Here is a 23,340-nt window from a genome sequence, read left to right on the forward strand (position 1 = left end):
CATTAAAATGTGATCTGCCGTGTGTGAAACAGGGCACGTTACAGCTATTGTATTTCAAGTTGTATCTTGGTATTATATGTATGTCAAGAGATGTCCTTACACTTAAGGCTTGAGTGCTTTTGTTTCCTTAAAGGATCATTACAGACATGCTGAATCAGGGCTAAGGGACTGTGCCCCCCCCACATAGTAATGCTCTTGTATGTTGTATATGAAAAGTCCTGCTCCCACACCCCCGTGCCCCCACATCGACTGCTAATATAATCATTATCCTGAGCTTCGAAGCCCCTCCTCAGCTTCTTTTTGATTTGCACAGTAACTTTATTAATGTGTTGTTCACTTGGGTTCTGCTGTATTAGTTATTAAGGTTGCTATGGCGACTGTTAATTTCTAAATAAAATGTTGAGAAGGCCATCTCTGTGAAAGGTATGACTAAATGACCCGCATGATCATTTTTCATGTATCAGCTTTATTTACTGACTGGTATGTTTATATGTAATGTAATGCCAGAAGGTTTTCTAACTGCCTGGAGAATGAATGCGGGTTTTATATTAGGAGCTTTGGGTGAAAGCCTCACATGAAATTAGCACAAGGCAGTGATTCGTGCTGTTTGCAGGGTCTCCTGCAGAGTATGGTATGTGTCAGAAGACACCCTCGTGGCACGAGACGCGAAACAGGCCTAAATGTGCAGCTTCAAAGGTCTCTTTCCTTTATAAATTTTCACGTTTTGATCGGATCTCAAGCTGCACACAGAATCTGATTTGTTGGTGTCGTAGCAGAAGGGAGTTTTACAAGATATTGTTTATATGTATATTTATGAATAATTTAATACACATACAACCAGTCTTCATTTGTATAAGCTGTTGAATCGTCATTTAAGTATTGAATCAAATGTTTCTTTTTTTGGTAATTTACAAAGCTCTGGCAATATACCCTTATAAATGAGAAACTGAGCTTTATTTTGTCAAAGCCCCTGTTACAGAGGGAACATGAGGAGGGACAGGGTGGACACCAGAGATGTTCGGGAGATTCAATTGGTTGAGACAAGTGGCACTCATACGAACAGGCAATCGTGATAAAGACCGGGAGAGGCAAATTAGGGCAGACTGGAATGGTCATGTGACTCACTGTCCTGAGATGGGTGGCACTTCCTACACCCACACTGCGCAATCAGTTTCTTTGCTTTAACCTTGTAAGGATGTTCTCACAAGGCCTACTTTTTAGGGTTTGTCACCCTCCTGGGGAGATTTGGGGGAAATCTGACACAGACGCACACACACCCACATATCACAATATCATTAATGGTCCTAAGATGGTCTTAACTTCGGAGATTAGCCAAAAAATAAGAACAGTGACGATCACAATGACAATAAGAATAATAATACAGTCGTGCAGAATATCCTTCTTACCTTATTTTGTCTGGGGGGGGATGTTCCTTCCTAGTGATGCTTTACACCCCCAGTTTACTGTGTAATGAGTGGAATGAGCCTGGCTTAGGGGACTGCGAGCTCTGTGTGCATTGGCTGACGGTGCCGCATGCCTGCAGGGCCTGTGCCCTTGCCACGTGTGGCCTGCATCAAAGGCTTCCCTTAGGTCTAAACCCACGGAGGTCTCAGCTTTCGCATAATTGTACAGCTTTGAAATTGGAGGAGGAAAAGTAAATGTGTGAGGCTTTTAATTTCTTCCTGGAGGTGCCCTGTTAATGTTCTGCCAGTGCCCGCATATCCAAATATCTGTGTGCCTAATATTGCACGTGCACTTTTGTTTGAACACACAGATATTTGGAGCAGTACAATGGCATCTTTACCTCCAGCACGCTGGCAGCAGGGGTACTGATGTGAATTTCACAGCAACGTGGGGAGACCATTTTCCATCCATCCTTTAGAGTCAGTGATTTGAGTAGGATCTCAGATGAGTCAAAGCACACCACTTTTGATGCCTCATGTGTGATGCCAGTCGGTCCCAGCCCACACGGATTCACTCAGAGTGATTCAGAGCTGCCAAACTTCCCCGAACCGCATCCTGCACCGTAGGTGGAGCATCACAACGTCAACGGGGATTTGTGATCTGAAGCGAAATCTGAAGGAAGCTGAGTACTGTCGAGTGCTACAGACTGCTCTGTCTCAGAAGTGTTAAAACAATTCACAGCAATGATATGTTAACATGTGATCTCAGTCATGCTAAATCATGCTAAATATTTCTGCTGTCATTTTACAATTCATAACGGTGCACAAATATGTATCAATATGTCATAATCTCAATCAGTCTTAGAATTTATGAGCCCAGTTGTGGCATTATCATCTTCATAACCAGCACCAGCTTTATCATCGTCTTCGTCATCATTACCATTATCATCATATGTAGGAAATGCCAGTATTTTAACTTATTTGAAACTTGGTGGGGGAGGGGGGCGGCATGGTGGTGCAGTGGTTAGCACTGTTGCCTCACACCTCTGGGACCCAGGTTCGAGTCTCCGCCATCCTGGGTTGTTCCCTGCCTCATGCCCATTGCTTCCAGGATAGGCTCCGGACCCCCCGCGACCCAGTAGGATAAGCGGTTTGGAAAATGGATGGATGGATGAAACTTGGGGTTTTGTTGGCTCACATTTGGTTTGTCCAGTATGAATTGCATCACAGTGTCATGGTGGTCAAATGATGCTGCTTGGGGTCTGCAGAGCTTCTCCAGCCTTGGAAATTCTCGCACCAGCGTAGGAATGTTTCACCATGGGGTTACGCCTGCCAAGGACAGGATGAGGGGAAGCGAGTCAGCAGTGGTTTGTACTGAGGTACTCATGTCTGAGTACTGCTAGTACATACTAAAGCGTGCTTTTAGGGTTTATGTTCTGTTACATGTGCATAGTGTATCTGCTCAGCGCCTGCTCGCGTTTTACATGAGGAGTATGTACCGCTGTCCATGTTGACCATTACCTGATGTTTTTGTGTCAGGTCCACTTTGACGTTCTCTCTTTTGTTAATCAGGTGTGATTTAGAAGAGTCGTGCTCTTTCTTGTTAATAACTAGAAGCTAATTATTAATTGCTTGTTATTTTATTTCCATTTGAAAATGAACTTTTGTGTGAATTCCTTTTGTATAATGATTGAAAGCCAGAGGCCTTTAGCATGAATATCAGTGGTGGGAGAAAAAGAAGGGAGCCCCTCGCGGAGCATGCAGTAAGGGCCCCAGATGCAGTGAGAGGGCAAGCCTTAGGGTCCCCGATGACCATGTCTGGGGCATTGAGTTCAGTAGAAAACACGTTATGTCTAATGACATTTAATTTGTGCCTATTTTCCTGGAGAAAATATGTCAAAGAGAAATGACTGAAAAATCCTGCTATTTTCCTCTTTCAGGTTGTTCTAGTTTTTGCACTCAGCATTGGAGCACTTGGAATATACTTTATAGATTCTTCAGAGTAAGTATTTCTCCATCATGTGACAGTCTGATGACAGGGAGGGAGCAGAGTGTTAACTGCCGTGTGTGGATGTACTCACTCGTAGTGCTCCTGAACTGAAGGGCTGCTCACTTTTTTCTTCTTAGTTTTATATATATATATACACACATACACTCTTTTTAAATGTCACATTTGAAATGGCAAACAGTGTTATTTTCAGCATCCACTAATTGGGGACAGTGTTTTGAAAGTTTAATTAATAACCCTCCTCATCATTGCAAAACCCTCTGTATTCCTGAATGGAAAGACTCTCCATAAATATGAGGATGTAATATAATAGTGTTAAGATGTTTGTCCTTTCAACTGCGTTCCTACACTGCTTGCACTGACTCGATGACTATGAGGATGCAGTATGTCTGCCCCGTTTTACCAGATCATTTATTTTTCTTTGTCTGGTTATTTCTCTCTGATACACAAATGCATGCTAACGTTTCCCATGCTGAGTGAATCTGCAGGGGCAGACATGCGTCATGCATGTGGAGAGCAAGATTTGCAGCAGGCAAAGGGAGGTTAATTGGGAAGAAAACTGTGTTTTTCTGAAATAGACCCTGCGGTCCTCTTTCTCCCAGGGCCTTTGTCACAGTTTATGGTGCCGCTGGGTGTCCTCTGGAGGCATGTCCTCCATTAAAGACACCAGCGGCAGTTCATCTTCCCTCCGCTGATGGCCAAACAATGTCTGTTCCGTCATTGTGGCCTGAGACTTAAGCTAAAACTGGCCTTGGACGATGATTGTGCTTCTGGACAACATGCCACTGCAGCCAAGTGAAGGTTCAGAGGTTTCTTATATAAGGAGGAGTGTGAGGGAGTCTCTCTCCAGTCTCATCTCAGGGTCCCATGGTGTCAGACAACCTGCACAACCACCCCATCTTCACATCTGTTTGAGATTTGTTTTCACACTGATAGCTTCGGTCAAATATCAATTTGTTTCACACTTTTGTGGTCTTTAGCTTGAAAATTCTGATTTTGAAAAACATACAGGGCACAAAGCCTGAATGCTGACTACATGATCTGTCAGTATCTCGTAAGCCTGTTGCTTGTTTTAAGTGGCTGAGCTGATTTATGATTAGTTATCTTCATGGCTTGCTGGAAATCCCTGATCTGAACATTTAATGATCACATGTAATGTTTGTATTTGAAATGTGTTTCCCCTCTAATTAATGAATGCTGCAGGTTTACTTTTCACCCACATTGTGTTTAAGACTTGTAACAGTCCTTCAGATTTGTAGTGATGTAACTGTCATGTTTTTAAAAAAATACATGTAGCAATAAACAGGTATTTTCTGTCTATAGCCCTATAGAGTCCTGTCAGAATTTCTACAAGGATTTCACCCTCCAGATTGACATGGCTTTCAACGTCTTCTTCTTGCTATACTTTGGCCTGCGTGTAAGTATATGGAAAACATAAACCAAAGTCACATGTTTCTAATGTATGCAGCTGTGTGTTCAGTCTCTGGGGGAACAGAGTAACCTGTTTAACTGCTGGGTTTAGTACATGTGTTATTCTTTGATGCGGCTGGGTTATAGTTAGTGCATTGGTCAGATTAGCACGTTGACAATATCCAGTCTGGGACCTGTGGAAAGATGAAAGCCTGTCACTTTGACCAGTGAACTTGCTGACTGCTCTCATACCCCACATGTTCCCAAATATGTTTTACTAAAAAAAGTCCTGTGTGCAGACCTTCAATCCACTATTCACAGTCTAGTGCTCGATAGTAGTAGGTATGGGGAGATTCCCGGCTTCCCCATGCCAGCAGCATCACAGAGAAGCCTTTGTCTGTCTGTGCAGCTCTTGTGGCGGGTCACACTTTTCCAGGATGTTTCCTGTTTTATTCAAATACTGAGACGCTCTGGCAGTCAGTCTACCTGCATATATGTATTAAATAATGTTATTTCTATAATCATTTTACTTGATTTCATATATGAATGTGTTTGTTCTTCCAACAGTTCATTGCAGCTAATGACAAATTATGGTTTTGGCTTGAGGTAAACTCTGTAGTGGATTTCTTCACAGTGCCGCCGGTGTTTGTTTCTGTCTATCTTAACAGAAGCTGGCTTGGTAAGTCTCCTCTTCCTGTTGTCATTTATATTGTGCTTTTAAAAGTCTTGGTCTGGCTTGAGCGTTAGTAGCTGACAGAGGTTTCTTTCTCTTAGACATCCTAATCCATTTTAATGAAAAGCTGACACTTTACTGGTTTTATTAATAACCACAATTCTTCCTATGCATAAAAAGCTCAGTATTGCCACCTAAGGGCCATTATCCATAAAGCAAATATTGCATTTCACACTTGTTACAATGTAGAGATGTGAAATGAAATGTCTGAAGCAGTCGTTCTTCTACACGTAAAGCATTTATCTGCAAGACCTAGTAGCTGCGTCCCTCAAGAACAAAATGAACAGAAATTCACGGTTGGACTTAAGGGGTGTGGTGATCTGGGTCTGTGGTTAGACTCAGGCTTGAAGTACCTGCCAGGTTACAGCCATTAAGAGGGCTGATTTTAATGCTGATTGATATATGTCTTTCTCAAGCACACCAGCAGAATATACCATCATCATCATCATCATCATCACTGTCACCAGTGCTTAATAAATCATTAAATCCATGTGTCATTTAATCTATCACAGTCTTAAATAAAGTGTTCATTTGAATTTTATAATTTTTAAATATGTCTTTGGTCTTCTTATTATTTTAATGTAATATTGATTTCAATGTCTGAAGGCATCAGGCAGGCTTCTTTGGCCTGCAGTACCTCAGTACCTGCAGTACTCTTTGTCACAGCAAGGTATTTTACATTAGCTATCCCTGTGTCTCGTCTCATCTCGTCGCTTCCCCATTTTGCCCTGAGGTGGATTGAAGCTGCAGGAAGCAGATGAGTTTTGGAAGAGCCGCTTCCTGGGGGGGGGGGGGGGGGGCCTGTTATTTCAGTGTCTTGCCTGAAGCTTAAGCCAGGAACATACCCATCCACCCCCCCGCAGTGATGTCACAGTGATGTGTAGCTCCTCAGTCATTGGCCGTCCTCCTTTTAGTGAATATGGTGCGTTTGAGGAATGTTTTGAAAGGTCGGACGTGTTCAGACATTCCGAAAAATTTACAAGGTTCTAGAGTACCAAATGAATATAGATTTTTTTTTGTAGACCTGCTAATGTGTCACACACATATTCATCAATAATTTATGATGTTATTATTTTGAAGAGCATGTTTTTCTCCTATTTAGATTCAATTCACAGATGTGATCTTATGTTAATTGCTGTTTCTTTTGTATAGGGTTAAGGTTTTTAAGAGCCTTACGACTGATACAGTTCTCAGAAATTTTACAGTTTTTGAATATTTTAAAAACTAGGTAAGTACATATTTTCATAATGTAACCGACTCAATAATATTTGAGTCATGTAAATAAAAGTACTTTTCAAATAGAAATTCCTATGACCTTTTCACACAAGATTAGGTTGTGCTTTTATTTGTTAGACTAATGCAAAGTCTGTTGGTCTATTTGGCATAGTATGTTCACTCTTAAAAATGGTAATTAAGCGCCGTGGTTATTGATTAATAATGAAATTGGGCCACAATCAGCAAGTAGTTTAACCTTATTGCTTGTATGTATAAAAATGCTGAAGCATGGGGTATTGTTTACCATTAGTGACGTGGATGGATATTGAAACCTTTTTTGTCTTCAAAGCCCTTTTTCCTATAACATAATTTTTGTTCAGTTCTTGAATCATGAGACAGGATGCAGTGACAGGTCATTGTATTTCCCAATCTAGGCACTTAGAAAATCAAAGCTGGGCACTAACATGCAGAAACACTCTATTGAAGGTTTAGGTGTGGATGAGAAACTCTGTAATGTCAAACAAGCAAAATCAATGAGCCCATTTTAATGCTCCTTAAATGCTCCTTCTTGAACTTGAATGCTAATGTTTGTTTGCTGAAATTGCTTAAAAGATGTGTTATCTTACAGAAATTAGAGCCCAAGTACGTTAGTATGTGATCTGGAGCTCCATTCCCTGATTATGAACATATTCAGTAAGGGTTAAGAGGCCTAGCAACCACCAATCAGAGAAAAGTGCAAAGGCCCAGCCACTGTTATTAATATGTATAACGCTGCCTACATCAAATTCTGTTGCCCACGACACGAAACTTTGAAAGACTGGGGAATTACACATTCCATGGAGTGCTATTTTCTGCAAAGCAAATGGAATGAAACCCAACAGAGCATGGGTCACCCTAGTACAGTATCTTTTTCCATGATAGTGCCAGAGAATATTCAATATACTTTCAAGGTAACCACAGAAATGTAACATGATGAAATCATTTTTAGCCTACTAGCTGAAGACTAACAAGTGTTTGTTTTAAATAATGTCTTGCATTATTCTAAACAAGTAATGCTAGAGTGTTTCTTTATGGGTCGAATTGTTGGTTGTCTTTAAATAGCAATTCCATCAAGCTTGTGAATTTGTGCTCCATCTTCATAAGCACATGGCTCACAGCTGCTGGATTTATACATCTGGTAAGTCAGGGACCTTCTCCCACACAGCATGACTGTCATGATTGTGTTGCTAATGCAGTGGTGTAATGCGCTGTAGTCACGTGAAGATGTGGATGGTGCAATTTGCCTTTACTTTAAATGCCATATATGTACAGGCTGAGCCTCTATATGATCCATGTTTTTCCGATTTTTTATTTTTTTTTAAATCATGTCACTAATTTCAGGTGGAAAACTCAGGGGATCCTTGGGAAAACTTCCAAAACTCCCAGTCACTTTCTTACTGGGAATGTGTGTACTTACTGATGGTCACTATGTCCACCGTGGGATATGGAGATGTCTATGCAAGAACCACCCTTGGCCGCCTTTTCATGGTCTTCTTCATTCTCGGTGGTTTGGTAAAAATGTTTTTCATTCCGCCTGCTAAACACCCCTAGACCCACGTGTTTAACATCCTAGCAACTGTGGTTGTGTATATGACTCATATGATTCACTCATATGACTCACTTAGCCTGATTTATTCTGAAATGACAAAGTGGCGTTCCAGTGCAATTCGGAAAACACAATAAATAGCGTGTGTGCAGTGAGCCGCCCTAGAGCCGTGTGAGGAGAACGCAATGTTGTGAATGCAGATTTAAGGATATGTTGACTGTAGATGTGGCAGTGGTTCACATACACCTAAAGTCTCATCTCAAAACTGTCAAAGCTTGAATGGAGCTGAAGATGCATATATGTTTTGAGACTGAAGGGAGACGAATCACAGACCCAATTCAGCTGATAAAGGTCAGTGCTGAGATTAGCTGAGTTACGCCGCTCCTTTGGGTCCCTGGGGATGAGACTAAGTAACACTGACGTAATCCTGCAGTTGGAATTCACTGTGAAGTTGGCACCAGGCTGCTGCAGGTCATTGTAGTCCTGTTCTGAGTGTAATTCAGGAGCTTTTTGACCAATTTGAAAACTTGCTGCCACTTTCAAAATTTCGAAAACTTTAGCTAATCTTTAGATTTTTGTTTGAGTTAAAGAATGAGTGCTGTCACACCATTAAACTGAGAAGGGTGACGTTATTATAATATAGATCTGTTATCTAAAGCACAAATATGGTAAAGTGTATCCTTCCGAGTGGAAACTGCTAGTTTGCCAGTGGAACCCTGGAGGAGGATTGCGAAACTGCTGTCTTTAGTAGTAGTCAGTGTTTTCTGCACACTACATCTCCCGTGTACTATCTACCAATGGCTGATGCAGTGACATGAGATGGACCCCTGGGGGCTCACTGCACCACATCCTCACACTCTCAGGCTACGGGACAAACTGCTGTGTCTTCCCTGTTTGCTGCAAACAGCATGGGCTGCTGTTCTCTGATTGGCTGAGAATATAATCTGTATCAGAGGAACACCATGCCAACCGTTTCATAATATTAGGGATCAGGGATTTTTTTTAAATGATTTTCTTCCTCTGGATTGCAGTACTGAACATTATGGAAATATGAAAATTATTTTGTCCTCAATCTCAAACCTAATGTAGTACTTTTTAACCCTCATCTTTTAAAATGATAGTTCTTTCATCTTTGTCCTTCGATTTTAGCATTGTCTTCTATCTTCTTCTATCTTCTCCTCAGGCCATGTTTGCCAGCTACGTCCCTGAAATCATAGAGTTAATAGGAAACCGCAAGAAATATGGGGGTACCTATAGTGCGGTTAATGGCAGAAAGTAAGTACCATGCAAGGCTGCGCTGCGCCTGTGCTGTAGAACACCGTGCATTGTGCCCTTCATCCTGTGCTTGTTTGACATGCTTGTTCTGTACCAGAAATTTCTGTACTCATTCATAATTAGAAGTGCCGTTTTGGCCAGTAGTAGAAAGGCCATGATCATTCAGGGTAAAAGGTTGCTGCCCTTTTATTCAAGCACAGTCTTCATAACTCCACCCTTGTAGCAATGCACTTGCTCTCCATTTGGTTGGCGTCTGTTTTCTAGTCAGTGAAATGCAGTACCTAAGATGGCCACAAGAGTCTTACTGCCCCCTAATCATTCTCTTCTTGGACACACACACACACACTTTGCAATTCTTTCATTTGCCCTTTTATTTGTTTGTATCGGCGTTTTAGCACATAGTCACACATGTTCTTTATGTGCCAAGGTCTGATGTCTTTTTCATGGTTATTTAATTGTTCTGCGCAGAGACTGGTTAGCTATTGCTAGCATTAGCCAAAGCTGTTTGCAGCCTGAGATTTCCAAGTAAGCACTCAAACATATTTTATATATAAGTGTACAGGCTGTCTGCACACAGAAACAGTGTAAAATGTGCAGGCTGTGCAGCCTTTGGTGCTGGTCGTCCTCCTTTGGGGAGGGTTTGTCGACAGGTCATGAGGCAGCATGGAGTCTGTAAGGAACGTCCTAGGGGAGGCTGGGAAAGTGCCAGCAATTACAGGTCACCATAAGTGCTCATAGCCCTTTGCAATTATTCCATTCACGGTTTCTTTTTATAACCAAATCTCTCTTTATTAAAAAATTAAACATTTCACTGGTGGGCTACCCCAGCAGGTATTCTGTCTGCTTCAACTACATTTTTGTAGCCCTTTCTTGGTCCCACATGCTTTTTTCATTTTAATTTTTTATGTTGACCTTTAAACCATTAAGAATGAGTCTTATTAATATTCTTTCAGATGTTTCTTCATCTGTTGGTACAATAACCCAACCTGTCTGTCTGCAAAGTCATTTTCAAAGTAGCCTTCTTTCTCCTTCTGAAGCCGCACTCTCTCTCATTGCAGACATATTGTTGTCTGTGGTCACATCACACTTGAAAGTGTATCCAACTTCCTGAAAGACTTCCTACACAAGGACAGGGATGATGTCAATGTAGAAATTGTTTTTCTTCATAAGTAAGTATAATTGTACTTGGTTGTAGCTTTCAAGTACAGACATTTGAGGTACTCATTTACTCCGTTTTATCCCACATTGCGGCTTTCGCTCTGCTAACTCTTTGCATGTTCTCTATGCAGTATTTCCCCTAATCTTGAGCTGGAAGCCTTATTTAAACGCCATTTTACTCAGGTGGAATTTTACCAAGGATCTGTTCTCAACCCACATGATCTTGCCAGAGTTAAGGTAATGTGTCTTATTTGTGGGGAAAAAAACATCCAGTAACAAATTAGATGTGGTAATGTGACAGTTGACTGGCAAGGGGGCCTGTAAAGCCGGAAGGAAACTACGAGTGTGTCTCTGTATTAGAGGAGTAATCGACTTGTCGTCTCCTCTGAGCAGATTGAGTCAGCTGACGCCTGCCTCATCCTAGCTAACAAATACTGTGCTGATCCTGATGCTGAAGACGCCTCTAATATCATGAGGTAAACTGTTAAACCCACTGGCTTCACCATTGATTTTTTTTATATATATTTATATATTTTTTTATATATTTCATATATTTGTTATTCAGATTTTTTTTTAAACAAAGCTCCTTTTGGTAGCTTTACTGGCGGTTCTCTTCCTGAAACAAACTGTGCTATTTATAGAAGTAAGTGGAGGATTTCAGGGCATAGCACTGTTATGACAAAAGGCTGAAAGGCATCCAGAGAGCACAATGTATCACTGGATTCAAATGCACTGCTTTTTAGATTTAGGGTACAGTGTGTGTCAGCTCTTTTAAGAGCCTCTAGATGCAGCATGCTGTCTCACAGAAAGAAGGGCAGACATGACAAATCGTCTAATGATGTAGAGTAGACGCGACAGACTATCTCACGGTGTGGAGAGACATGGCAGACCAACTCACGGTGTACAGTAGATGCAGCAGACCATCTCACGATATAGTGTGCATGCAACAGTCTATCTGATGGTGAAGAGAGAGATGCAGGAGACCATCTCGCAGTGTAGAGTAGACAAAGCCAACCGTCTCACAGTGTAGAGTAGACGTGGCAGATTGTCTCACAGAGAAGAGTAGACAAGGCTGACTGTCTTCTGGGCAGATGAAAAAGTGGATGAAACAAATCGTCTCACAGTGTAGAGTAGATGCAGAAGGATCTACAGGAAATAAGCCAGATATACCATATTAGCACTGTGTGGCTCAGTGAGTTAGGACACTGGCTCTGATCAGAAAGTATCCAGTTCAAATCCCATGGTCAGCAGAGTGGTTTCACCTTTGGGCCCTTAAGCAAGGCCCTTCATTCCAGTTGCTCCAGGGACTAGCTAACCTTGCTGTAGTACCTTGCTCTGGATAAATGCATCTGCTAAATAAATAAAATATAATGATCCAGGGATGGGAGGGGGGGGCATGGTGATGCAGTGGTTGGCACTGTTGCCTCACACTTCTGGGACCTGGGTTTAAGTCTCTGCAAGGGTTCCATGTGTGCAGAGTTTGCATGTTCTCCCTGTGTCATTGTTTCCTTTAGGTACTCCACGCCCCCCCCCCCCCCCCCCAGTCTAAAAAAGGTGGAGGCTAACTGGAGTTACCAAATTGCCCATAGGTGTGAATGGTGTGTGAATGTTCCACCCATGACCCAGAATAGGACAAGCAGTTTCAGAAATTGGATGGATGATTTAGGGGAAATTTATTTGCATACAGCCTGAAGGAACAAAAAGTTCCCTGAAGTGCAGTGTGGCTTCTGCGCACACTTGCCAGGACAGTGGAAATGAAGTTTTTGGGCTTTGTACTTCATCCAGATTTTCAGCACTTGATGTTAGCTGACACTAAAGTTCAAATGGGGGCAGCAGGTGTGATGAAAAACATGACGCAGCTGTCTGAGAATGTTGTTTGTCCATAGGGTCATATCCATCAAGAATTATCATCCAAAGATACGGATTATAACTCAGATGCTGCAGTATCACAACAAGGTGGGTAAAGAGCTTATTAATCAGTTTTTCTGGTGGCTGGTGAAGCTCTTATAGGTAATAATGTATGGCAGTGTTTCAGTTCCGGTTAATGTGCCTGGCAACCTGAACAGCCACATCAGGGTGTTCCTGCTACTGATGCTTTCCACCTGAGTGGGTATGTGATACGTTTGAGTTTGTGTTTCTCCTGTCCGCCCCACATGGCTCTAGGCCCATCTGCTGAATATTCCCAGCTGGAACTGGAGGGAGGGTGACGATGCCATCTGCCTGGCTGAGCTGAAGGCGGGCTTCATCGCCCAAAGCTGCCTGGCACAGGGACTCTCTACCATGCTCGCCAACTTGTTTTCTATGAGGTCCTTCATCAAGGTACATAAACCCACATAAGGTTTCAAGTACATTTTTATTCCCACTATTGATAAATGCAGAACTTCCAAACAGATACAACTATACAATCTGAAGTTTAATTCTCTGGTTCATGTCTCAGAGCCTTTTCTCTTTTTAATTGAAATTCCTACATGAATCCCCTATGAAGCAGCCCAGCAAAATAGCCTCTGCTTGAATATTTTAACAGGCTACTAGTTTCAAAACTGATGACACCGTCCCATGTCTGCACGTTCCTTACTGGAAGGTGTAGTGTCACTGAATATGAATAGCATGTCTGTTGTGAATATTGTCATGATCCTTGCAGATTGAGGAAGACACCTGGCAGAAGTACTACCTGGAGGGCGTGGCCAATGAGATGTACACAGAATATCTTTCCAGCGCTTTTGTGGGGCTTTCCTTCCCCATGGTTTGTGAGTAAGTGCCCTGTTCTGCAGATCTCTTGCAGCCACTGCAGTGTCCTATTCTGTCAATGATGCCATCTCTGTTCCTCTGAAATTTGCATCGCAAACTTTGCATGGAAATAATGAGACTTGTTGTTGATTTATTTTTGTAATTATTATATTGTGATTATACATACATGCAATGAATGTGTATGTTGTTGACATGTATCCTAGACTCTGTTACGTGAAACTGAAGCTGTTGATGATAGCCATTGAGTGCAAGTCCGAACAAAGGGAAAGCAGGTAAAATGTACCTGTATTGCCCTCTTAAATGACCATAGTCAGTGAGTGTCTGATGGAACTGTGTGCAATGTGGTGTAGCAGAGGGTGGAGTGATGGGACAGCAGGCCGTGTGGTACAGCAGAGGGTGGAGTGATGGGACAACAGGCCGTGTGGTATAGCAGAGGGTGGAGTGATGGGACAGCAGGCCATGTGGTATAGCAGAGGGTGGAGTGATGGGACAGCAGGCCATGTGGTATAGCAGAGGGTGGAGTGATGGGACAGCAGGCTGTGTGTTATAGCGGAGGGTGGAGTGATGGGACAGCAGGCCGTGTGGTATAGCAGAGGGTGGAGTGATGGAACAACAGGCCGTGTGGTATAGCAGAGGGTGGAGTGATGGGACAGCAGGTCGTGTGGTATAGCAGAGGAGGGAGTGATGGGATAGCAAGCCGTGTGGTATAGCAGAGGAGGGAGTCCAGATGTGGTGGCTGTGTGCACCCTAAGGCTACTTTTCATTTCTTTATCCATAACAGACTTTTGTTAATATCCTACACTTGTCAAGAGCACATAAATAATGGAAAATCTGAAAATATTTACAGTATTTCATTGTTCATGCACAAAGACAATTACAGTCTCACCCATACAGGATTTTCCGATACCAATACCAATTTTGAGATTTGAGGATTATTGATACAGTTATACTATACTGGCTATTGCCCAATAATATATTTTCACTTTAAACAAAGATTTTCCCTAAAGTTTGTTATGTGTAATTTAAAAGTCCTCACCAAGATAACATGATATAATGCAGTCTAAAACTTGTTTTATTGTCATAAATAGTACTTTTAAGAAAAGTACAACAAAATATATTAGTTTTCAAAAGTCAAATGCATGTTCCAAATACATGAGTTGCTGACAGGAGAGTTGCTGTGTGCCCTCTGGTGGATATACTATGCAATGTCAACACAAAACATGGTGAAGGATCCGTCTTCAGCCTCTCTGTCTTTTTAATTGTCAATCCTTGGCCGTAATAAATGCCGATATCGACAGTAAAGATGTTCTATTCTAAGCACACTCTGTCTAATTCTGTATGTGTTTTCATCAAATCTGTTACATTTTCTAGATTACTCAGGTTCCTTATTTGTTTGTTAGAGACTAATAACCAATCTCTTTCCTTTGTATTCTTGTAACAGTATTCTGATCAACCCTGGAAACCATGTTAAGATTAAAGAAGGCACCCTGGGGTTCTTCATTGCCAGTGATGCCAAAGAAGTAAAGAGGTAAGTTTTCCTGTTTTATACTGGACTTATAATGAGACATTCCATTCCCCGGACAGAGGCAGAAACCAGCCGCTTTTCACATCGTGATTCATGTTTTAATAAGTTTGATTTGGTCTGTTTTGGATGCGGTCTCACTTTTCATCAGCCTACGGAAATGTCTGTGTTGTTATTTTTGTAGAGCATTTTTCTACTGCAAAGCCTGTCACGATGACATCACAGACCCCAAAAGAATAAAGAAGTGTGGCTGTAAGCGATGTGAGTATACTGTATACCCGTCCCTGTCTCTGCAGGTACAGCCTGATCTGGCAGGTCTTTTTCATTTCATGAAGTTCTCTGCATTGCCCCCCCCAACACTGTCATATCAGCATCAGCCATCTAAGTCAGTAGCTATATCTGTGCTGCGTGTCCTGTTAATTGTCCTGTGTTTCTGCAGTGTGGCTGCTAGATTAATATTATTTTCAGGGGGTGGACAACGAAACAGGAATACCTGGCCAATAGTGTTTGAGATTTCGTGCCTATATATTTGCGGCCTGGTGGCCAGTCTTCTCATGGAATGAGCTTCACATTCCATTAGTAAGAGTAGAGTGTGAAGATTGAATTAGCAGAGCAATCGCACACCTGTACATAAAATATTACAATCCACACAACACAAGGGGAGACAGAGTTCAAAAGAGGACAAATAGTTGGTCCGCGTTTAGCTGGTGCATCTGTTACCAGGACAGCAATTCTTTGTGGTATATCCAAAGCCAAGATATCCAAGGTAATATCAGCATACCACCACAAAGGATGCACCATGTCCAACAGGAGTAACTGCATACAAGAGGAGGCTGTCTGAAAGGGATGTCTGGGTACTAACCTGGATTTCATCCAGAAAACATAAAACTACAGCTGCAGAATTAAATGCGCACCTCACCTGACTTACTTCTACCAAATCTGTTTGACAGGAGCACCACAGGGTCAATATTCATGATCGAGGAGCTGTACCCAAACCTCGTGCCAATTCCAAACACTGGTTTCAATGGTACCAACATACCAAAGCATAAATCTTGGGCTGCAGGCACTATGAAACATGTTCTCTGATGAGCCCACCTGCACTGCCTTTCCCACATCCGGGAGAGTTCCGGTGTAGAGAAGCCCCAAAGAGATGACCACCCAGACTGTTGTGCACGCAGAGTGCAGCACAGGGGTGGATAAGTGATGGTTTGGGCTGTAATACCATGGCATTCCTTAGGCCCACCACTTGTTCTAGATGGGCACATCACTGCCAAGGACTATTGAACCATTCTGAAGGACTGAAGAATGTTCACTCAATGGTTCCAACATTGTACCATGGTACAGTGATGCCATGTATCTGGATAATGCACCAGTACACAGCAAACCTGGTGACAGAGCGGTTTGATGAACATGCAAGTGAAGTTTATTGAGCTACTTTAGGGTGCTTTAGAGGAGCGAGTTAGGAAATGATTTCCTCGACCAGCATTGCACAGTGACAGGGCCACTGTTCTGCAAGAGGAATGGCTCAAAATCCCTCTGGCCACTGCGCAGGACTTGTATCCGTCATTCCCAAGATGAATGGATGCTGTATAGTCTGCAAAAGGAGGCCTTACACCATACTAATAAATTGTTATGATCTAATACCAGGTGTGAGGGACCAAGCAGTAAGGCAAGAAACACAGGAGCTTCATTAAAGAAATTGGACTTTATTGACCCTCAAAATACAGACAGTAACAAAACTCAAGACCTTAATAACTGGGCCCATAACAGAGGTCAACAAAAAACAAACATAACTTAATATTACAAAACAAAATAGTAACTGAAACAAACTTACCTTCCCTGTAAGGAGACGTGAGGATACATATATAGCAGTTTGGCCAAACCAATTAACACAAAATAAGAGGTAAACCAAATGAGCACTACATATAACTAAATAAAGCAAAACACAGCTAAACCCCAACTCCCCCCTCTTGCCATGGCAGCACATGGTTCACTCCTGCTCCAGGAGTTGTCCTTTAAGAGACCTCCGCCCTCAGCCACACCTTTATGTTGAATGGAAAAGACCATTCCCCACAACCAAACTGCAAACCAGAAGATTCATTTAGACAATCACTGCACACAACCCTACAATATCAAAATATGTGCACTACACCTAACACTAAAGGCAAAACACATCAACTAAGACCTATGAATTATTACTGTAAATAAAGCAGTTTAATTAGATAAAGCATACAGATAATGAACTAAGGATGTGAGAATTTAAGGTCTTACTGTGTTGGCTGTAGTCATCACACCAGGTGTTTCAGTTTCATAGTCTAACCCATTTATGTGTAATTTGTTATGCAGCTACTTGCATGTATAATTTATCTGAGAAGCTGTTGAAATCAGGACAATATAATAGGGAGACATCATTATCAATACAGAAATGTACCCGTTTTCATACATGTTCCATGTATATTTGTGTACTGTATGTGCGCCATGATTTTCTGATTCCTTGGTCTGTTTACCGTATTTGTCAGGTACAGCAGGGTGGACATTTGGAGGGTGATTTGTGCTTTTTATGACCATTGACATGTTTCTGATGTGTCTTTTCCCCTTTGCTTCCTTGGAATACAACATTGTACTTTAACTGCTCACTGGTAGTGATTTATTGTGAGTAAACAGGTTCCCTGTTGGCCAGAGTTTAGTCCAGCTGTCTTTAGCGGTGGTTTATTTCTCTGTGTTGCATGTGCTGGTGTCGTGGCTGCAACCCCCTTAGGCGTGTCCCCGATGTGACCCCTATGCAAACAAGCGGTGTTATTAGCAGTGGGGCTGCTTCGACGCGCTGTGGCGCTCTTTCCGGAAAACAGCCGATGGCTTTTTGACCACGATGCGTCTGGATTTTCCCTCCCCTCACAGTTTTACTGACTCACAGACTGAGCTCCACAAAATCGGTTTCTTGTCAATGCCATCATTGGGCTATTCAGTTCAAGTACACCAATCAAAAATGCACCGATGGAATGATGGATGCACGTACTGCCCCTCAATCTGCTATCGCTGTCCTCTCTGGGCAGCTGTAAACAGAGGACTGCGTTCACAGTTAATACCATTCTACAACGAATGCAGTGTCCCTTTGAGGCGGGCCCCGCTGATGGCATTCCTTGCAATGTGACGTCGCGTTGCTTTGAGGACTCAGCGCCAGGTGTTGAGTGTGTGTGACTAAGTCCTCTGTCGTCCTGTAGTCTCGTGTCATTGTTCGTGTGCCCCTAACACAACGACATCAGTGACGTGGTCACGCGTCAGTCCTGCATGGCCATGGCTAACATGCATGTGTGTGCATGCCTCACCATGACCGCCGGTCCCGGGATGTGTCATTGACTGCAGCTCCACTGGGGTGTGTGTGAGATCCGGCTCCTGTAGAGAGAGCTTGCGCAGAGGTCCATGGATCAACATCATCTGACGGTCGCCCTGCTATGACTGATGTGCTTTTAGCTGCGTCAATCATCCAATGGAGAGGATATCAAAGCTTGCACTTTCACAAGCAGTAATGAAATGATCCTATGCTCCTAGCTGCAGTTCATCCCGCCCTAAACCCAGTTCTGTCCCTCATCCCCCGGTTATGTGCCTCAGCCGGTGTTTCACGGTGGTGTCCTCTCTCTGTCCTGCCTCTTTGTCTCCCACATCTTTGGGTTTACTAGATGGGGGGATTTGAATAGTTCTATTGTTTTTTGTGTATACTGCAGCTGTGAGGTTTACTGGCTGCCCATAGCATACTTATAATTTTTTCCTCCTGACTGAACCTGGCTTGCTCTGGGGTGGGATGCATATTTGATGAAAACAGATTTACATAATTTAAATTCTCCCAACTGCAGGTGACCTTGCATTACATCTACAGTACATTCCCTTTACCAGAATGCATTGGGATGAACAGTGTACCTGTAGAGGTTAACCATCCTGCCCCCCTTGCATGGGCTTCAGCTCCTCTTTTTCAGATGTATATGACAGCTTTCATATTATTTCACAGAAGGCTCCGTCAAGAACAGCCCTGCATCCTATGCCTTTTCCAAGCAGCCTTTAACAAGAGCTTCATGATGATGGAGAAGCACTGCGGTTTAGTAGTGGGCCTATACTTATTTTGATGCGTCTTGCATAAGGCATTAATTATTACCATGTTGGATTTTTTAAGACAGTGGATTGGCAACAGGCCCGGATGCCATTGTATTCAGTCTATGATGTTTTGGCAGAAAATGACTGTGATGAGTTTGTTTTTATCCTTTTTTTTAACTGTGTGAGATCTATCTGCATGTCCAGTAAAATACTGCTTCTCTGACCATCTCTGTCTGCATGTTCAGTAAAATACTGCTTCACTGACCGTCTCTGTCTGCATGTCCTGGAAAAACTAAGCATCTGTCTGCATGTGTGATGTTATGAAGCACTGTGAGTTTATTATCCATCTCTGTGCAGTGAGCTTAGCCATCTCTGCCTGTCTATCATATGCGCTAATTCGAATCTCACACTGTCATTCCTTTTTCGCAATTACCTGACTCACTCTTCATCGGTCCTACCCAGTGCCTGACCAGCAGAGCCATGTGGTGTCCAGTGGTGTCTTTGTCTGTATTCATTTCCACCCTGCATTTCCAGCTCCGGCTTGGTAGCTCTAATGGATGTGTCCAGTTGAGTAAGTTTTTTTTTTTTTTTTTATTCTTTTTGTTTCATGCTCCGTTGTGGAGGATGGGAATCATGCCCAGTCATAGTCACGTTGCTCAGATTTGTTTGGGGAAGGACAGATCTGAAACGCTTTCTTCACCGGCTGCTGTGGCTGCTCGCTGTTGTGTGTAGTCTGGGTTACTAGAGCAGGTGCTGACATGCTGGTTGTGCTGCGCCCCACACTAACCTCACACCTGCCACAGGAATGATGTCTCACAGTGAGGGAAAAGCAGCAGTGCTTTCGAGGGAAAATGGCCACAAACACCAGTTTGCATAGCATATACTATATCACTTAATTCTCCATAATATGCACAAGGTAATGTAATTAGAGTGTCTCATTAAAACTCCTACAACCATGAGTGAATACACATGCTTTGTTGACAGCGTTCCAGCGTCAGGTCGTGCATCATTGGGTCTTTGTGTAAGTATGTTATATAACTTTAGTAAGAGGCAGGGATTGACAAAACTGGTACGCAAGTACACATTCACCTTTCAAAGCGGCATGTTCGGCAATCGATTGTTGTAACAGCGTGAATGTGTACGTATTTAATGTGCATTTGCACTGATATGACAATAAATTATCATGCATTTTAACCTTTATATGCTAATTAATACTTCATTTGCGGTATAGAGGTTAAAATGCACAACGATTTTTTGTCATATCGGCACAAATGCACATAAAATACGTACGCATTCATGCTGTTATAACAGTCGATTGCCGCATGTATTGCTTATAAAGGTGAATGCGTACTTGTGTACCAGTTGTCCATCCCTGGTAATAGGATTATCGTCATACAACAACTGCATACCTCCTGTTATTTCCAGTTTTTATTATGAGGCCTCTCACAGGCAGCATACACAAACCTGACCATTTTTGGCCTGGTTTACCCTCTCTCAGAATGACCAGACCTGTACAAATGCACATTGCTATAGCTGCAGCAGTTGCCCAGGTCTCAGTGCCTGTATTAAATGGTATAAAATGGCTTTCCGCTATGTACACAGCCGCCCTCAGTGATTCAGGCGTCATTCCACCAGCTTTGCACGGTCTTTCCATCTCGCCTATATACTTGAATTAGTCTCTGATGACAATCTAAGTTTTCACTGGTACCCCATGTACTCATGATCATTTAAAGGGCCGGTGCCTCATTTCCATTTCCTGTGACGCATGGTCCTCAGTGGCATTCAGACACACTGATAGTGAGTTGTAATCTGTTCATTGTTGTGGTTAAGCCATGGCTCTTCTAATGCAGTGAACAGGGTTAAAGATGCCTGGATGTTTTATCCCCAGATACACTAGTTAAATTTTCGGTTATCTGTGTTGTGACTGTCGATCCGCCTCACCAACGGCAAAACTTACCTGAGTCCTGCGTACTAGCCACAGGAGAGGCAAGCGTGTTCTCATGTAAAAGCTCCAGAGACACATCCTGTGTCTGTCTCTCCCGGGTCTGAGACCCCCCCCACACCACCCCACCCCAAGCTGTACCTCGGGCTGCGCACTCGCCCGCACTGCGGCGTGTTCCCACTGACGCTGACCTGTGCGTTTACAGTTGAGGACGAGCACCCGTCAAGTCTGTCACCTAAAAAAAAGCAACGAAATGGGGGGATGAGAAATTCACCAAACTGTCCAGCTAAGACTGTAAGGTGATTATTATGCTTATATGTATAACTATACATCTCATCTGGTCAGGTGTGGGAGGAGTTACTCTCGTCCCTGGACTGAGACCTTTGCGCTTTGCTTTCTGGACAGGCATGATCCGCTGCTCATTCCAGGAAAAGAGCAAATCAATGACATGGATGCCAACGTGAAGAAGTATGACTCCACGGGGATGTTTCATTGGTGCCCGTCTAAAGACATAGAGAAGGCTATCCTGGTGAGAGGAGCAGTCTACCGTCCACGTGCCCATTCCTTTAATCATGTACAAGCAGTCCTGCCTGCTGCCTGACTATGCTCTGTGTCGTTCATCTTCCCAGACTCGCAGCGAGGCCTCCATGACGGTCCTGAGCGGCCATGTCGTGGTCTGCATATTTGGAGATGTCACATCTGCTTTAGTGGGGCTGCGGAACTTAGTCATGCCCTTAAGAGCCAGCAACTTTCACTACCATGAGTTGAAGCCCATAGTGTTTGTGGGCTCTCTGGAGTACCTGAAGAGGGAGTGGGAGACTCTTCACAATTTCCCCAAAGTCTCCATCCTGCCCGTGAGTAATCTTGGGTCGGGCAAAGTCGCTTCTGGTTAGGCAAGCTCAACTAACGGGATCTTTCTGTTCCTGCACTCCAAGGGTACACCATTAAGCCGAGCCGACCTGAGGGCCGTCAACATCAACCTCTGCGACATGTGCGTCATCCTGTCGGCCAACCAAAACAACATCGATGACGCCTCTCTGCAGGACAAGGAGTGCATCCTGGCGACACTCAACATCAAGTCCATGCAGTTCGACGACACAATCGGAGTCCTGCAGGCTAACTCCCAAGGTGAGAAGCATTGTAGGAACCAGCATTGTTCACAGAGATGAAGGAGAGCCAGGGAACAATTTAGATAAAAGTGTGTGGCGTGGCTTGCTTGGGTGCGTCGATGCTGCTAGCTTCTCATTCATAGATTCTCTGCTCAACAGCTGTGTCATGCGCATCCCTTCCTCCGTATTTTGTAGGTTTCACACCCCCTGGAATGGATAGGACATCTCCAGACAACAGCCCAGCTCATGGCTTAGCACGTCAGGCCTCCGTCACAACAGGATCGAACATCCCAATCATAACAGAACTGGGTGAGTACCCCTCTCAGCGGCTCGTCTCCACCATCATCCATCGTGTTAATGGGCTTGGCATACGTTGTCCCCTTGTACCAGTTTTGCATGTATTAATATGTTTCATAAATCCGAAACATGATACAATGCTCCTACCCAGCCATTAAATGCGCCATGTTCGTATCCTCAGTGAACGACTCCAATGTGCAGTTCCTTGACCAGGATGATGACGACGACCCCGACACAGAACTTTACCTCACGCAGCCCTTCGCCTGCGGGACGGCTTTTGCCGTCAGTGTGCTGGACTCCCTGATGAGCGCGGTAAGCCACTGTCAAAACGAGCCCTTTTCTATCATCCTAGCTGGTCTAGTTGTGGCCACCTGAGCATCTGACCCGTATCACCACAGACTTACTTCAATGACAACATCCTGACACTGATCCGCACGCTGGTGACCGGAGGGGCCACCCCGGAACTTGAGGCTCTGCTGGCTGAAGAGAACGCCTTACGGGGAGGCTATAGCACACCTCAGACACTGGCCAACAGAGACCGCTGTCGGGTAGCACAGCTGGCCCTGTACGATGGGCCCTTTGCCGACCTAGGGGTGAGTCCTGACATATGTAACCAGACCAGTAGCTGGAGCTTATTTATTCATGTCAGATAAAATTAATGGTGACAGCTGTGTCTTTACAGGATGGGGGCTGTTACGGGGACCTTTTCTGCAAAGCTTTAAAGACATACAACATGCTTTGCTTCGGTATCTACCGCTTAAGGGACGCACATCTCACCATACCAAGTCAGTGCGTCAAGCGGTGAGTTAGTGCGTTGTTACGTTTTTGGGTGTGATCCAGTGCTGGTGG

The 23,340-nt window shown here is 43.4% G+C and overlaps 1 protein-coding gene across 1 annotated transcript in view; it reads left to right on the forward strand.

Moving 5' to 3' along the window:
• The window catches only part of LOC125738344 (calcium-activated potassium channel subunit alpha-1), a 31,552-nt gene that overhangs the window by 7,169 nt on the left and 1,043 nt on the right, over nucleotides 1-23,340 (forward strand). Inside the window, exons 3-26 of the mRNA XM_049007207.1 lie at nucleotides 3,344-3,405; nucleotides 4,735-4,828; nucleotides 5,389-5,500; nucleotides 6,707-6,782; nucleotides 7,871-7,946; nucleotides 8,150-8,320; nucleotides 9,538-9,629; nucleotides 10,688-10,798; nucleotides 10,919-11,024; nucleotides 11,181-11,263; nucleotides 12,674-12,743; nucleotides 12,951-13,106; nucleotides 13,429-13,538; nucleotides 13,739-13,807; nucleotides 14,977-15,063; nucleotides 15,242-15,318; nucleotides 21,291-21,384; nucleotides 21,491-21,614; nucleotides 21,715-21,939; nucleotides 22,021-22,213; nucleotides 22,390-22,503; nucleotides 22,673-22,803; nucleotides 22,890-23,084; nucleotides 23,174-23,292. Of these exons, the coding sequence (XP_048863164.1) occupies nucleotides 3,344-3,405; nucleotides 4,735-4,828; nucleotides 5,389-5,500; nucleotides 6,707-6,782; nucleotides 7,871-7,946; nucleotides 8,150-8,320; nucleotides 9,538-9,629; nucleotides 10,688-10,798; nucleotides 10,919-11,024; nucleotides 11,181-11,263; nucleotides 12,674-12,743; nucleotides 12,951-13,106; nucleotides 13,429-13,538; nucleotides 13,739-13,807; nucleotides 14,977-15,063; nucleotides 15,242-15,318; nucleotides 21,291-21,384; nucleotides 21,491-21,614; nucleotides 21,715-21,939; nucleotides 22,021-22,213; nucleotides 22,390-22,503; nucleotides 22,673-22,803; nucleotides 22,890-23,084; nucleotides 23,174-23,292 (2,747 nt within the window). The remainder of the gene's footprint in view (nucleotides 1-3,343; nucleotides 3,406-4,734; nucleotides 4,829-5,388; nucleotides 5,501-6,706; nucleotides 6,783-7,870; nucleotides 7,947-8,149; nucleotides 8,321-9,537; nucleotides 9,630-10,687; nucleotides 10,799-10,918; nucleotides 11,025-11,180; nucleotides 11,264-12,673; nucleotides 12,744-12,950; nucleotides 13,107-13,428; nucleotides 13,539-13,738; nucleotides 13,808-14,976; nucleotides 15,064-15,241; nucleotides 15,319-21,290; nucleotides 21,385-21,490; nucleotides 21,615-21,714; nucleotides 21,940-22,020; nucleotides 22,214-22,389; nucleotides 22,504-22,672; nucleotides 22,804-22,889; nucleotides 23,085-23,173; nucleotides 23,293-23,340) is intronic.

This window comes from Brienomyrus brachyistius, chromosome 3 (genome assembly GCF_023856365.1).
Source record: "Brienomyrus brachyistius isolate T26 chromosome 3, BBRACH_0.4, whole genome shotgun sequence".
In the NCBI taxonomy this organism is placed as follows: domain Eukaryota; kingdom Metazoa; phylum Chordata; class Actinopteri; order Osteoglossiformes; family Mormyridae; genus Brienomyrus; species Brienomyrus brachyistius.